Raw genomic sequence first — 15,612 nt, forward strand, 5'->3', positions numbered from 1 at the left:
CAGTATAACGGTAATACCACCTGGAATTTTAATTTATCGTCAAGGCAAAATGTTATGGAAAGTGGCTGGAATTAACAAGAAAAAAATTGTATAAACGGGATGACGTTTAATGTGTATCTTAAAACATGCAGCAACTTGTACAGAAGAGGGCGTATGTGAGAACACACCTCACTCGTCCTGATAGCCGGAGTCACCTGAGATGTACGCCGCACCAGGAGGCACTTGTTACAAGAGATAGCAGAACTGGACTTATTTATTAACCCCGGTTCTGATTGTCTATGAAGATACTCTATATACCAAGGTATTTACCCTTGCTGTGCAGTTGGTTTGTTTTATAATGTTAAACTTGTAAGGATGTATGTGGATTTTATTTGAGTTATGTGATAAAACGGTACAAATATGTAGTCATTTGTGTGCGGTACAGGAGATGTACACATTTGGAATCTCACTTGTTATTTATTTAAAATAATAATACACCCTGACCACCTGCAGTGAGGACTGTAAAAAATTGCCCTGGCAACGAGGCCTATGGGGTTTAAAGGTGTTCGTTCCTGCTGTGAATATGTCTTATCCTGTACAAAAGAACAGAATGAAAACCGTATCAAGTCTACAGAGTGACATACCAACTCCTGGCTAATTCTTTGAGAGTAACAAAAAGAGATGATTTCAAACATCAAAATGCAATGAGTACTCCATCGACATACTGATTCCAACACACACAACTAAATTGTTATCAAATGCTTAAGATTGATCCTCTAAATGTTATAATGGGATTTTAAAACTATATATTTATTATCCACACAGCACACCCCACCCCTCGTTGGAACGATATTATTAAGGTTACTGACTGCCTTATATGCTCCACTGCATGCTTTTATCTGAAAAGTTTTCCCATGTTTGACAAAAGAAACAAATTCTGTAGCGCCATCTGGAGGCGAAAAAAGAACTGTCGTCTCTGCTGCAATCGAAAGAGCAGCTGATTGTTTTAGATTAATAATTAAAAGGGTGTGGAATGAATAGATGCACTTTTGTGAATGTACAATAGTTTTCATAATAAATACTTTTCCACATAGAATATCTATATTATTAATCTTCTGTAACATGCCTTTCTTAGAAACGAACCCGAGCGCCTATGCCACAAAGATATCCCCTTTCATGAATGAATTTTTAAATTCTGTATAAATTTGAATCAATTTAATTTATGCTGTAAGTTTTAATGCTTTTAAAATACCCGGAATCTGAATGCAATCACTTCATCAACAAGGCATGGGATTGGGTTAATGAGGTTAGTCATCCAGCAGAATAAAAATGAGAAGTATAAATAAAAGGTTGAGGCCACAACGTCGGTCAGTTGCTAAATGTAAGTTTTAGTATTAGAATAATTTATATTTATCAATACATGGGATTGAAATAAAGACCGCAGTTAAATTATTTGAGTTCTTTGTTTTAGCGGTCAGCCTGCTGGACTTCTTTATTAACCCCGGTTCTGATTGTCTATGAAGATACTCCATATACCAGGGAATTTACCCTTACTGTGTAGTTGGTTTGTTTTATAAGTATTTTATAAATAAAGTATTTTATAAATTCAAATCAATACAAGCACTTCATCAACAAGGCATGGGGTTGGGTTAATGAGGTTAGTCATCCAGCAGAATAAAAATGAGAAGTATGAATAAAAGGTTGAGACCGCAACGTCGGTCAGTTGCTAAATGTTAGTTTCACTATTATAATAATTTATATTTATCAATACACGAGATTTAAAAAAAGATCATTTGCGTTGAAATGAAGTCTCATACCTTGAATATATTTATCAAGCTACTTCAAACAAAATCAAGTCTCTGAAACACAATCTGTAAATTAACTTAAAATCAAGAAAGAATAAATCCACTTTATATTATAAAACTAGCCGAGATATGAATTGCAAATACTGAAATTTGCATAAAACATTGTTTCTTACAAAATAAGGTATGGACACATTAATACTTTTTTCTTTCAGAAAACGTCTTTTTCCGATACGACACAAAGACTGATTAATATGAAAAAAGGAGCGTACATTTCTATGGTGAAAAACACAAAAATCACCCAGAACTCACCCCTGTATACCGCCATTCCTTTCGTTTATACAAATAAGCGATAAATTAACCATCTTTCATAAATTATTTCAAAATGACGACCAAGCAGGTTTACAGAGACGTTCTCAATCTTTTTTTAAAACATATCGCGTAATGAAAATGATCATTCATATCCAAACTGCAGACTGGTTTGGGCTTTTTTTGTCAAAATGGCCGCCAATTTGTCTTACATACAATGTCTCTTCTTATCCTAAAGTCGTTTTTTGTCCAAGTTACGCATTTTTCCTACATCTGTATGCTTATTCTGTTCTCCGTAATGTCGTCTTCATTATGATCTCATTGTTTAAAAAATAGTGCTTGGGGAAAATGGATGTATAGCCCCTAAGTTAAGAGCACGCGTGGGTATGCTGGTATACGAAGTACATACAGAGGTAGTTTAATATGACCATGTCGAATTTATGTAGAACATAACAAACGGAAACTTTTTATTTACTAAAGAAAAACAAAGATAAATGATTTTGATTTAGATTGTGATGTATTCATTAAGATATGACTTTACTTGGATTAAAAAATTCGCAACAGACAGACTTTCAGCAACGAAAATACCCTGTTGGTCGAAGTGCAGATTAGAGAAGTAATATGGATAAAAGTACACGAAAAGTCCGAAGCCTAAATCTCTAGTCACGAACAAGGCAGAAATTATTCAATTTATTAATGGTTGTATGACCATCTTTAGTTAAATTAGACAAAAATGCTCTCTATCGTCGTAATGATTAAGCATTCTGTTTGTAGAGTAACACAGAATTTTAGCGAAATATTCTTTACAAAGCGTTTGGATGCCGTGTTTTGAACCTAAGATCTAATATACCTGTTTATTAGATCTTAGTTTGAACGTATGGACATCATTAATAGAAGGTGAAACTGCACATAACTGGAAAAAATCCCAAATGTGCCCAGTATTCGTTTTATGCTGCAGTATGCCTGATTCACGTCCTTGTTACCTTTAAAGGTTTTTTTTACGAAACGAAAGACTACTAAGTAATCATTAAAAATCTAAATAATTAAGGCATATGATGCCGATTCTGTTGCTCTGCTTTGAGCGCTGAAGATAAAAGCATGTCGAAACAAAATAGGTGTGAAACGAAATTATTTATTTGTAAAATTTAAGAAAACGTGCAACAGATAATACCCCCGGTACATTTGACATGATAAGAGAAGAATCACATTGCGTATTACATATTCCGTTCAAATAAACATCCTAACCAAAATCAGATCTCAAATATAGACTTATAACTTCATAATGAATGGAATTTAAGTTCACGTACAGGTATAAAATAATGTCACCCCCCCCCCCCCCCCATATTTTCTTATGCTACATGTAATTTTTCCAACTCTATTTTTCTTTCAATATGTCTGTCATAATAAAACAGCTTGTCTGTTTGGCCCCAATCAACGATTTTCACGTAGTGCACCTGAAACAGTTCACTTTTTGAGTTGTCGCCTAGTAACGTTTCACATACCACTTAACTTGTACTTAATGTACATAGCGAAATGTTTTCACCTTGCCTCCAAACTCCCCCACTACAAGCTGTTCTTTGTTATCAATGGTCACTCCCCATGGTATTGAAACCTGTTGTGGACCCACCACGTATCTCAACAGTTGACCATCTGAGGTCAGAACAACCACCCTTTTATTTCCCTGGTCAGCAATGAAGATGTGCCCCACGCTGTCTGTACACACTCCCCTAGGGTTCTTGAGGTATCTATCACCTAAGCCTTTCTCACCTGGTGTACCATACTGGAACACTACATCACCTTGGGGGGTCACTCCATATACACAGTGTTCAAGACAGTCACTCACCACAATGGTGTCACGACATGGGAGCACTGCAATGTATTGTGGGGCTGTACACATAGGAACACTGATCTTATTGATAAGATTGTACTGCACAGCGTCATACACACAGATACATTTATTATGTTGGCCACAGACAAGTATGTGTCCATTGTTATCCACTGTAACACCCCAGGGGTAAGCCATGTCACCCTGACCAAATGTTTTGACAAGTTCCCCGGATGAGGAATACACTCGGCATCCGTGATCACATGTAACCACCAGTCTGTCATCACTGAGCACGGTGACACCCCTGGGCCCTGGTATGTCAACCTCAAATTTCACCTTATGAGATGGTGATATTGCCTGGAGTTTTTTCGATTCGTTAGAAACTAAATATATCGTCCCACTTTGACTGCATGATATGTCCCATAAATATCCAATGCTGCTATCACACTCATACACCAAAGATGCAGCATCCAGCCATTCTAACTTCTTCACGCGACCAAAAAAGTCCGCTGGAAGTTTTTCTTTATTAAAAGTGATCTTAGTTGTTCTTTCCGGTACTGAAGGTTTAACACTATTCAGTTCTTTCATCCTAGCTTGGATATTTTTTGCGTGTGTCATCACCTCCGTGAGGGAGCCATGTTGGACAAGCTGTTTGGCGAACTCGCATGTACTTTGTATGAATACCCTCTGTAGTTGAATGCGGTCTTTTTCAGCCTCGAGGGATTTTAAACGAGCTTCAGTGAGGGCTTCTGCTTTTGCTATCAACTGATCAGAAATTCGCTGAACTTCTTTTGTTATGTACGCCCCTTGTTGTTGTATGTCTGTCACTGTCTTTTTTTTAACGTCAGTTGCATCTTTCTGTTGTTTGGATATTTCCGACTCTGCATTTTCAAACAGTGAAATGTTCTTAGATAGATCATGAAATGCACTTTGTATTTTCGCTTTATGCGTTTCTGCTATATCTGCAATGTCTACACAATTGTGTTTGTTGTGTTTGGTGAGAATACAGTCACGACACACAACAACATCGTCATCTGTGCAATAAAATTTCAACCTTTCTTCTTTATGCTTATCGCAAAATGGTGTTACGTCCTTTTCTTCCTGGACTTGCTTACCAAGTTCAAACACTGAAATCATCTTGTGTCCTTGTAGAAATTTTATTGTGTCATGCTGTTTTTGTCGACAGTTCTCACAGAAAAAATGTTTGCAATTTTGACAGTAATATTGAGCAACTTGTGAGTGACAGTTTCCACACATTTTGTCTTTGCTTTCTGATGTCAACATGGAGCCCTTCACCTTGGACAAGAAGAAGTTACGGACAAGTTTCTCCAGTCCACCTGGTGGAACAGGCGCCTCTTGGCGGCACACTGGACACGTGATGTTGCGTCCTGTCCCACTCGCTGCCACGTGCTTGGCAAGACAAGCCAGGCAGAAAGTATGATAGCATGGGAGGACACGCGGGTCTTCATACTCGTGAAGACAGATGTGACACGTTAGAAAATTGTCACTGAAGCCTTCGTAGAACTTCTTTGATGCCATGACTCTAAGTTCAATTAGGTTTACACACAGCCAAAAGGCTGTACAAGAAGTCTCGTCACATCATGGTGTCGCGTTTTCGTGGCATTTTCTGTCTGACTGGACAGAGTAACACTGTTTCTTGTAATATACATGAACATCAGACCACGTCATCTGACTGATAATATCCTCTGCCAAGGACGGTGAGGGTTGCAAGGGTAAACTACGCACTGATGTCCGTTAAACCACTTTTCAATGGTATTGAATTTAGATCAACCCAGAACGGAGTCAGTCAACATTTTAAATGGGAGTCTGTTTGATTGGGAAATTTGCTTCCTAAATCATTTGTCTAGAAAATGAGGAATCGTTTTGTGGAATTTCAGCCATCTCGCAGTACTTTGTTACAGTCAGCAACTAAACATTTCTCAGCAAAACAAATCCTAATTTATAGAGGATCTCGTGCATCTTTTATTCTTTTGAGAATACCGTGTTCTTAATTGTATCGTGATCGTATTACCAACAACTATTAAAATCCAGGATTAACTATAAATCTAGTTCCAGTTTAAAAAGCTTCTTATTTACCGTATTATCCTATCGCCACCCTCCCTAGACCCATGGTTTGTTACAGAATCACCTGATTTTATTAAATATTAACGTGTCCATGATTTATACCTGATAAGAGACATTATTTGATATAGGCAAGTGCAGCGCAGTTAAATTATTTGAGTTCTTTGTTTTAGGGCTCCGTCTGCTGTTCAGACAACCCTTCCCCTGACAACGTGTTCCTGGCTGTTTCGGTACGGTGTAGGTAGTTTTCCTTATCAACTTTAGATCTTTATACGTGTAACAATCGCACACGCGGAGGCACCCACACATGGTTTGATAAAGAAGTCCTGTTCATATATCTTTATCTTCATAACTTTCTATTTTCTCCCAGTAAAATTAGTAAGATAAAGACTGTTTTCGCGTCTCCCAACCTTGCAGACGTCATATATATAGTAATAGCAGGAGCAGCCGAAGTCTCATTTTCACGTTTTTCCCAAACTACAACGATCTGTTGACAACTAACAGTGAAAGCAATACCTTACGGCAGTGGGAAGATAGTGGCCGTCGTTTGAATTTGATTGTAACTGTTAAAATATATATTTTGAGGGCATTTTTGAGCATGTGTGACAGGTATCATATATTGCCAATAACACTACATCAGATAGCAAGATTTGCTAGCCCAGTGGTAACGTCTTTGGCTGCCAAACAGAAACAGTGGTTTCGATTCCCACTGAGTCCTGTTTGTTTAAATTTATTATTATTAGGATTCCCCATAGGGGAATACTATTGTTTTTGGTATTATTATTCTTTCCGCGCGTTTTTTTTTTTTTTTTTTTTTGCAAAAAATCTGAAATAATTATCATAGGTAGCCTATGGTAAGAGAATGCCACAGACCCAGTTTCAGTGACATTGACTTACTTTTCAAGGTCACAGGGGCTTTTAAAGACAAAATTTGTAAAATTTGAAATTGCCTTTATGCATGAAGTATAAGCCATATGGCTAATGGATAATGATACTGAGCTAAATTCCCAGATATTGACCCACTTTAATGCAAGTAGGTCAAGGTCAAGGTCGCTAATGGCTAAACCGGCTCAAAACAGGTTTGTTTCCGAGATCTCAAAAACCGGAAGGCTCAGAGCCGTGATCTAAGTAGCATATGATGCCTTATATATTTATCTAATGTTAGCCGTACTTTCGTAGCGACTGCTTAATAACTTTTTTAAATATAGATTTTTAAATATTTATAACATTGCGGAATTCGTGACTTCGGAAATTTCTCCATGAAATACTGGTTTTTGGTCATAGCATGCTATAGTAAACTACCCCAAACATGTACCCAAAACCGCCAAATCAAATGTCAAATTTGACCTTGACCCTCATTTTCAAGGTCATTTGGCTATTTCATGGAGAAGTATTGACGTGGGCTAAAAGTGATGTTTTGTTGACCCTCCCCCCTCAATTCGCACATGCTCTTTCAGAATATGGGGTCAAATTTAACCCGTGACCTTCCCATGACCTTGTAAATGCCCATTGCCTTCAAGTTCAAAGGTCATTTGCGGGGGAATCCTTCGCCACTGGCTGAAGAGCCAGTCGCAGTCTAGTTAATATTATTATTATAAATATACATTACTGAAGGCAGAGTAGGGAAGTTGGTATTGAAAATGCACAAAATCTTTGAATCAGGGCGAGTGTGGAAATAAGACGTTTACACAAAATATAATATTAAAAGAGATTCTATAAATCGTGTATACTAATCTCTTATCATATCCAATGATTGATGTAATGGGTATCAGCTAGTCCATGGACGTTACATCAAGGTGGTGTGTTTTCATCTTCCAAGTGGCTTTCTAATAATAAAGTATAATGAACTAAAATATCATCGACTTCCCTATAGATTACATCCCATGACGCAATGTCATGCATTTGCTCTTACAAGCAGCGTTTCGATTTTATTAAAATGTCGCAAAAGTACACTGTGCCAAAATTGAGGACTGTACGATCGTCAAAAACTTTTATCCCATGGGCTTTATCAAATTTAAAGAACTGAGGTTTTTATGAATTTTTAATGTGTATCGAATCATTTGAACACTTACAAGTATATTTTAAGATTGTGCATCTCACGACTATTTGTTTTTATTGTAAAATCCAACTTTTTAAGTTGCAAATAAATACATATTATTATTATTTTAAAAAAAAACCATGTAGTTCAATGAGCGAAAGAGATATTCCGATGTCATTTTCCTCCTTCCTTATTCTCGTAATTACGTTAAAGCATCACCATGAAGATTCTTATTTGCATTCAAGTACATGTATAATATCCAACTGATGGTATCACGTTAATTTTTTTTAATTGCGATGATTTAGTTTGTATTCTTATTTCAACACATTCTAGATTGATCTTGCACTAACTGTACACTTGGGCGTACGTGGCAATACACCTCACTCGTCCTGATAGACGGAGTCACCTGAGCTGTACGCCGCACCACGAGGCACTTGTTACAAGAGATAACAAAAATGGACCAGTTTATTAACCCCGGCGCTGACATCGTGTTTCAAGTTGCTCTATATTCACCCCGACTCTCTAATAACAACTTTTTCAAGGACATGTTGTTTACTGCTCAATACCAGAACAGGACGTCGCCAATGATTAAGCTGTTATTACCTTCCCTCCCACAGATAACTAACAGCTAATTTCAAGGGATTTTGGAACTTTCCAAATACCTTCAAACTAGTCTCTTTCATGCATGCAGTGCTTTTATATAACAAGATACAAAACATGAAAAATATCAAATAGGTAAAAAGTTCAAAGTGAAAAATAAACACTGATAATTACCACCTGGATAATTGAGGAACTTTTCCTTTATCGTTCAAGTAAATATCACGGAAAATGACTGGAATTAATAAGAAAATAAACTGTATAGAGAGGATGGCGTTAAATGTGTGACTTAAATCCTGCAGTAACTGTACACTTAGGTGTACGTGAGAACACGCATCATTCGTCCTGATAGCCAGAGTCACCTGAGATGTACGCCCCACAACGAGGCACTTGTTACAAGAGATAGCAGAACTGGGCTAGTTTAGTAACCCAGGCGCTGATTGTCTGTGAAGTAATTCTATAAAGGCACTCTGATAACATTTTGGTTTTTGCTCAATACTAGGATAGGAGAGTGTCAATAACTAGGCAGTTATTAACTTCCTCGCATGACACTACCAACTTACATGGGTTTTGTTATTTTTCAAATATTTTCAAACGATTTTCTTCAGTAAACACAATGGGCTTAAAACTTTTCTATTACAAAATACAAAAAAAAGTAAATATCAAATAAATAAAAGGCTCAAGGTGAAAATTCACCACCTGGAATTTTACCACCTGGAATTTTAATTTATCGTCAAGGTAAAATATTATGGAAAGTGGCTGGAAATTAACAAGAAAATAAATTGTATAAAGGGGGTGGTGTTAACTGTGTGCCTTAAAACCTGCACTAACTGTACACTTGGGCGTACTTGAGAACACACCTCACTCATCCTGATAGCCGGAGTGACAAGGCACGAATAGCAGGAGATAGCAGAACTGGGCTAGTTTATTAACCCGGGCACTGATCATTGTCTGTGAAGTTATTCTATATAGGCTCTCTGATAACATTTTGTTCAGGGACATGTTGTTAACTGCTCAATAGGATAGGAAAGTGTAAATTATTAAAAGCAGTTATTACTTTCCCCGGCCGCCACTTCCAATTTACACGGGTTTTGGTATTTTTCAAATATTTTCAAACGATTCTCTTCAATGCACAATTTGCGCATAAAACTTGTATATGAAAAAAATACCCCCCCCCCCAATAAATAAATAAATAAAAATGAATAAATAAAAGGCTCAAGGTGAAAAATAAGTGTCGGTGCTTACTACCAGGAATTTTAAGGAACTTTTCATCAATCGTCAAGGTAAAATATTATGGAAAGTGGCTGGATTTAACAAGAAAACAAATTGTATAAAGGGGATGGTGTTTAATGTATATCTTAAAACATGCACCAACTTGTACAGAAGAGGGCGTATATGAGAACACACCTCACTCGTCCTGATAGCTGGAATCACCTGAAATGTACGCCGCACAACGAGGCACTTGTTACAAGAGATAACAGAACTGGACTTGTTTGTTAACCCCAGTTCTGATTGTCTATGGAGATACTCTATATACCAGGGTATTTACCCTTACTGTGCAGTTGGTTTGTTTTATAATTTTAAACTTGTAAGCATGTAGGCCCTATGTGGATTTTATTTGAGTTATGTGATAAAACGGTACAAATATATAGTCATTTGTGTGCGATACAGGAGATGTACACGTTTGGAATCTCACTTGTTATTTATTTTAAAATAATACAACCTGACCACCTGCAGGGAGGACTTACAAAAATTGCCCTGGTGATGAGGCTTATGGGGTTTTTAAAAAGGTGTTCGTTCCTGCTGTGAATATGTCTTATCCTGTGCAAAAGAACAGAATGAAAACCGTATCATGTCTACAGAGTTACATACCAACTCCTGTCTAATTCTTTGATAGTAACAAAAAGAGATGATTTCAAACATCAAAATGCAATGATTACCCCATCGACAGACTGGCTCCAATCCACGCATATAAATTGTTATCAAATTCTTAACATTGATCCTCTAAATATTATAATGGGACTTTTAAAACTATATATTTAGTATCCACACAGCACACCCCACCCCTCGTTGGAACGATATTATGAAGGTTACTGAATGCCTTATATGCTCCACTGCATGCTTTTATCTGAAAAGTTTCCCCATGTTTGACAAAAGAAGCGCCATCTGGAGGCGAAAAAAGAACTGTCGTCTCTGCTGCAATCGAAAGAGCACCTGATTGTTTTAGATTAATTATTAAAAGGGTGTGGAATGAATAGATGCACTTTTGTGAATGTACAATAGTTTTTATAATAAATATTTTTCCAGGTAGAATATCTATATTATTAATCTTCTGTAACATGCCTTTCTTTGAAACGAACCCGAGCGCCTATGCCACAAAGATATTCCCTTTCATGAATGAATTTTTAAATTCTTTATGCTATAAGTTTAAATGCTTTTAAAATACCCTGAATATGAATGCAATCACTTCATCAACAACGTATGGGATTGGGTTAATGCTGTTAGTCATCCAGCAGAATAAAAATGAGAAGTATGAATAAAAGGTTGAGACCGCAACGTCGGTCAGTTGCTAAATGTAAGTTTTAGGCCGCATTCACATCGAGTTGAGCTATGGCTCTTCAAAGCCACGACCTAAATATGGCGGACGTACATGACAGGAAAACCGTCTAATCTTTTAATAGTCTCTCCGCCTCTCACACGCCTCCCCATGTGACGTCCCAATGGAGCCGAGATTTAATGTCTATACCCCCGCAGGGACTACGCATGGTGATGCAGTATGCCTGATTCGCGTCCTTGTTACCTTTAAAGTTTTTTTTTTTACGAAAGGAAAGACTACCAGGGGCGGATTTAGGCCGTCTTCTGGGTCTTCCGGAAGACGGTCAGATTTTCTAGTTTACATTGAAGGGTATCTAATTTTTTCTGTCGGAAGACGGTCAAAAATGGAAAATGGATAACCAAATATAATATGGAAGACTGTCAGGAAATATTTCTGGATCCGCCCCTGAGTAGTCTACTAAGTAATCATTAAAAAATCTAAACACTTAACGCATATGATGCCGATTCTGTTGCGCTGCTTTGAACGCTGAAGATAAAAGCATGTCAAAACAAAATAGATGTGAAACGAAATTATTTATTTGTAAAATTGAAGAAAACGCGCAAGAGATATTTCCCCCGGTACATTTGACGTAATAAAGGAAGAATCGCAATGCGTATTACATGATCCGTTCCAATAAATATCTGAACCAAAATCAGGGCTCAAATATAGACTTGTAACTTGTCTATACATTAGTTAAACTTGGTAATGAATGGATTTTAAGTCCACATACAAAAATGATTTCAAATCCCCCTATATTTTCGTATGCTACATATATTTTTTTTCCATCCCTGTTTTTCTTTCAATATGTCTGTCATAGAGCGGATTCTCAACGAATTGAGCCAGGCTTTACAAAGCCGGTGACCTAAAAATGGCGGACGTACATGAAAGAAAACCGCCTAATCTTTTATTAGTCTCTCCGCCTCCCCACACGTCGTCCCTGCGGGATACAGTAATTAAATCTCGGCTCCGTTCGCCATGCGGAAGCTACCTGAGAAATATTAAGTGCGCATGCTCATCAGTTAAACTCGTGGTGAAGAAAGCATGGCGGCTGAAGGCGTTCGAAGGAAAAAAGCTCTTCTGTTTTATTATCTGTCAAAACAGAGACGAAAAGGGAATGAATTGGCCCGTAGAGCAGCAACGAATCGACTATCTACGGAGATAATATCACCAGAGATATTCACAGAACTACCCAGCCCCAGTAAACGTAGTTGGAGGTTGGAGCCGAGATTTAATTACTGTACCCCGCAGGGACGACGTGTGGGGAGGCGGAGAGACTATTAAAAGATTAGGCGGTTTTTCTTTCATGTACGTCCGCCATTTTTAGGTCACCGGCTTTGTAAAGCCTGGCTCAATTCGTTGAGAATCCGCTCATAATAAAACAACTTGTCTTTTTGGTCCCAATCAATGATTTTCACGTAGTGCACCTGAAACAGTTCACTTCTTGAGTTGTCGCCTTGTAACGCCTCATATACTACTTAACTTGCAGTTAATGTACATAGCGAAATGTTTTCACCTTGCCTCCAATATCCCCCACTACAAGCTGTCCTTTGGTATCAATGGTCATACACAGTGGTATAGAAACCTGTTGTCGATCCACCACGTATCTCAAAAGTTGACCATCTGAGGTCAGGACAACCACCCTGTTATTGCATTGGTCAGCAATGAAAATGTGCCCCGCGCTGTCTGTACACACTCCCCAGGGGTTCTTCAGGTATCCATCACCTGAACCTTTCTCACCTGGTGTACCATACTGGAACACTACATCACCCCGGGGGGTCACTCCATAAAGCCATTGTCCATCATAGTTACTCACCACAATAATGTCACGGCATGGGAGCACTGCAATGTATCGTGGATCTTTACAAATAGGAACACTGATCTTATTGATAAAACTGTACTGCACAGCGTCATACACACAGATACATTTATTGGTCCTATCACAGACAAATATGCGCCCATTGTTGTCCGCTGTAACACCCCAGGGTGTAGACATGTCACCCTGACCAAATGTTTGGACATGTTTCCAAGAGGAGGAATACACTTGGCATCCATCCTTACATGTAACCACCAGTCTGTCATCCTGGAGCACGGTGACACCCCTGGGGTCTGGTACATCAACCTGAAATATCACCTTATGAGATGGTGATATTGCCTGAAGTTTTTTCGATTTGTAAGAAACTAAACATATCGTCCCACTATGACTGCATGATATGTTCCATAAATATCCGATGCTGCTATCAAACTTATCCACTAAGGATGCAGCATCTAGCCATTCTAACTCCTTCACGCAACCAAAGAAGTCCGCAGGAAGTTTTTCTTTCCTAAAAGTGATCGCGGTTGTTCTTTCCGGTACAGAAGGTTTAACACTGTTCAGTTCTTTCATCCTAGCTTGGATGTTTTTAGCGTGTGTCATAACCTCCGTGTGGGAGCCATGTTTGACAAGGTGTTTGGCGAACTCGCAAGTACTTTGAATGGATACCCTCTGTAGTTGAATGCGGTCTTTCTCAGCCTCGAGGAATTTTAAACGAGCTTCAGTGAGGGCTTCTGCTTTTGCGGTCAACTGATCAGAAATTTGCTGAACTTCTTTTTTAATATACGCTCCTTGTTGTTGTATGTCGGCCACAGTCTTGTTTCTGTCGTAAGTCGCATCTTCCTGTTGTTTGGATATTTCCGACTCTGCATTTTCAAATAGTGAAATGTTCTTAGACAGATCATGAAATGCACTTTGTATTTTCTCTTTTTGCGTTTCTGCTATATCTGCAATGTCTACACAATTGTGTTTGTTGTGTTTGGTGAGAATACAGTCACGACACACAACAACATCGTCATCCGTGCAATAAAATTTCAACCGTTCTTCTTCATGCTTATCGCAAAATAATGTTACTCCCTTCATTTCCTGGACTTGCTTCCCAAAGTCAGACACTGACATCATTGTGTGTCCCTGCAGAAATTTTATGGCGTCATGCTGTTTTTGTCGACAGTTCTCACAGAAAAAATGTTTGCAATCTTGACAGTAAAATTGAGCAACTTGTGAGTGACAGTTCCCACACAATTTGTCTTTACTTTCTGCTGTCAACATAAAGTCCTTCACCTTGGACAAAAAGAAGTTACGGACAAGATTCTCCAGTCCACCTGGTGGAACAGGCGCCTCCTGGCGGCACACTGGGCACGTGATGTTGCGTCCTGTCCCACTCGCTGCCACGTGCTGGGCAAGACAAGCCAAGCAGAAAGTATGATAGCATGGGAGGACACGCGGGTCTTTATACTCGTGAAGACAGATGTGACACGTTAGAAAATTGTCACTGAAGCCTTCGTAGAACTTCTTGGATGCCATGACTCTTAATAGTTAGTTCAGTTAGGTTTACACACACTCAATGGTTGTACAATAACATGCATTTCTGTCTTTGGTTGGACTGGGAAACACTGCGTCTGGGTTTTATACAAATATAACAAACCACGTCATCTTACACGGCGATGAAATCTTGTGCCAGAGACGATGAGGGTTGTGAGGGTAGCTTATTAAATCATCTTTCAATTAGAGACCATTCCCAGGTCTATCGTACTAACTTTGGATCGATCTATTTCCTAGTTGCCTCAGTTTCCGAACTTACAAGCTCACGGTACCCTTACCGCCGGTAAGGCCTCATTGCAGTATGTACAAAAACCTTCAGACAGTTCAGTAGCTGGAAATATACCCGACCTGACAATCTCTGTTGGTCCTCCGTTGCACCTTGTAGCATGTAAATCCAATTAAAAGTGTTTTTGTGTACCTTCAGGTACGAGGTTCATAAAGTTTTGGTCTCTTTATTTCAGCTTCCTACTTCACTGACGCAACAGCACGCCATATAGTCGAACACTCGCGGAAAGGGCGACCAATTTTTCAAGGTCGACCGGTTGTCTATGTAAACTTTCAGTGACCTTTGACGACAGGTGGTGAAGAATGGTGTTTGATCCATGTAGGCCACCTCCAATTTATAGATGTTTTACAATCATTTGGCCATCCATTTGCGCTTGTTGAATTCAGGCATCCTTTGCGTTAAAACTTACATGAATAAATATTTTAGAAATTTTATAATAATTGTCTTTAATAGCAATAAAATTTATATTAAAAAATCACGTATTATTTTGTATTATTAGTGGTATTATTTTCGCCCTTAATCAAAATACTTAAAAATAAAAATAACTTTTTACTTATTTATTTATTTCATTCATTATTTTAATGTAAATTTTTTTTTTTTTTTTTTTTTTTTTTTTTGGCAACGACAAGAGAAATGGAGGAAGAGGTTAAGGTGTACGGTGACCTTGAGGTTGTTTGTGTGATGCAAAGATGAAATAACTAACTGGTAACTTTCATGTGTTCTCGAAGTGAATGACGTTTTGTTCT

The 15,612-nt window shown here is 38.2% G+C and overlaps 2 protein-coding genes across 2 annotated transcripts; both read right to left on the reverse strand.

Annotated features, from left to right (window-relative positions):
- Positions 1 to 3,206: 3,206 nt before the first annotated feature.
- On the reverse strand, positions 3,207 to 5,602 carry LOC147759614 (E3 ubiquitin-protein ligase TRIM45-like). Its single transcript, XM_086997578.1, has one exon. The coding sequence runs from the start codon at positions 5,452 to 5,454 to the stop codon at positions 3,607 to 3,609; it is 1,848 nt and encodes a 615-aa protein (XP_086853704.1). The 5' UTR covers positions 5,455 to 5,602; the 3' UTR covers positions 3,207 to 3,606.
- Positions 5,603 to 12,543: 6,941 nt separating this feature from the next.
- LOC106165067 (tripartite motif-containing protein 2-like) lies at positions 12,544 to 15,427 on the reverse strand. The gene has a single exon (XM_013543162.3). The coding sequence runs from the start codon at positions 14,560 to 14,562 to the stop codon at positions 12,715 to 12,717; it is 1,848 nt and encodes a 615-aa protein (XP_013398616.2). The 5' UTR covers positions 14,563 to 15,427; the 3' UTR covers positions 12,544 to 12,714.
- Between the last annotated feature and the right edge of the window lie 185 nt (positions 15,428 to 15,612).

Source organism: Lingula anatina, chromosome 10 (genome assembly GCF_051362555.1).
Source record: "Lingula anatina isolate TDL-2025a chromosome 10, LinAna3.0, whole genome shotgun sequence".
Lineage (NCBI taxonomy): Eukaryota > Metazoa > Brachiopoda > Lingulata > Lingulida > Lingulidae > Lingula > Lingula anatina.

What these genes read in the sequence shown, in the direction of transcription:
- LOC106165067 (XM_013543162.3), bottom strand. Translation starts at nt 14,562, where the DNA reads ATGGCATCCAAGAAGTTCTACGAAGGCTTCAGTGACAATTTTCTAACG.
- LOC147759614 (XM_086997578.1), bottom strand. Translation starts at nt 5,454, where the DNA reads ATGGCATCAAAGAAGTTCTACGAAGGCTTCAGTGACAATTTTCTAACG.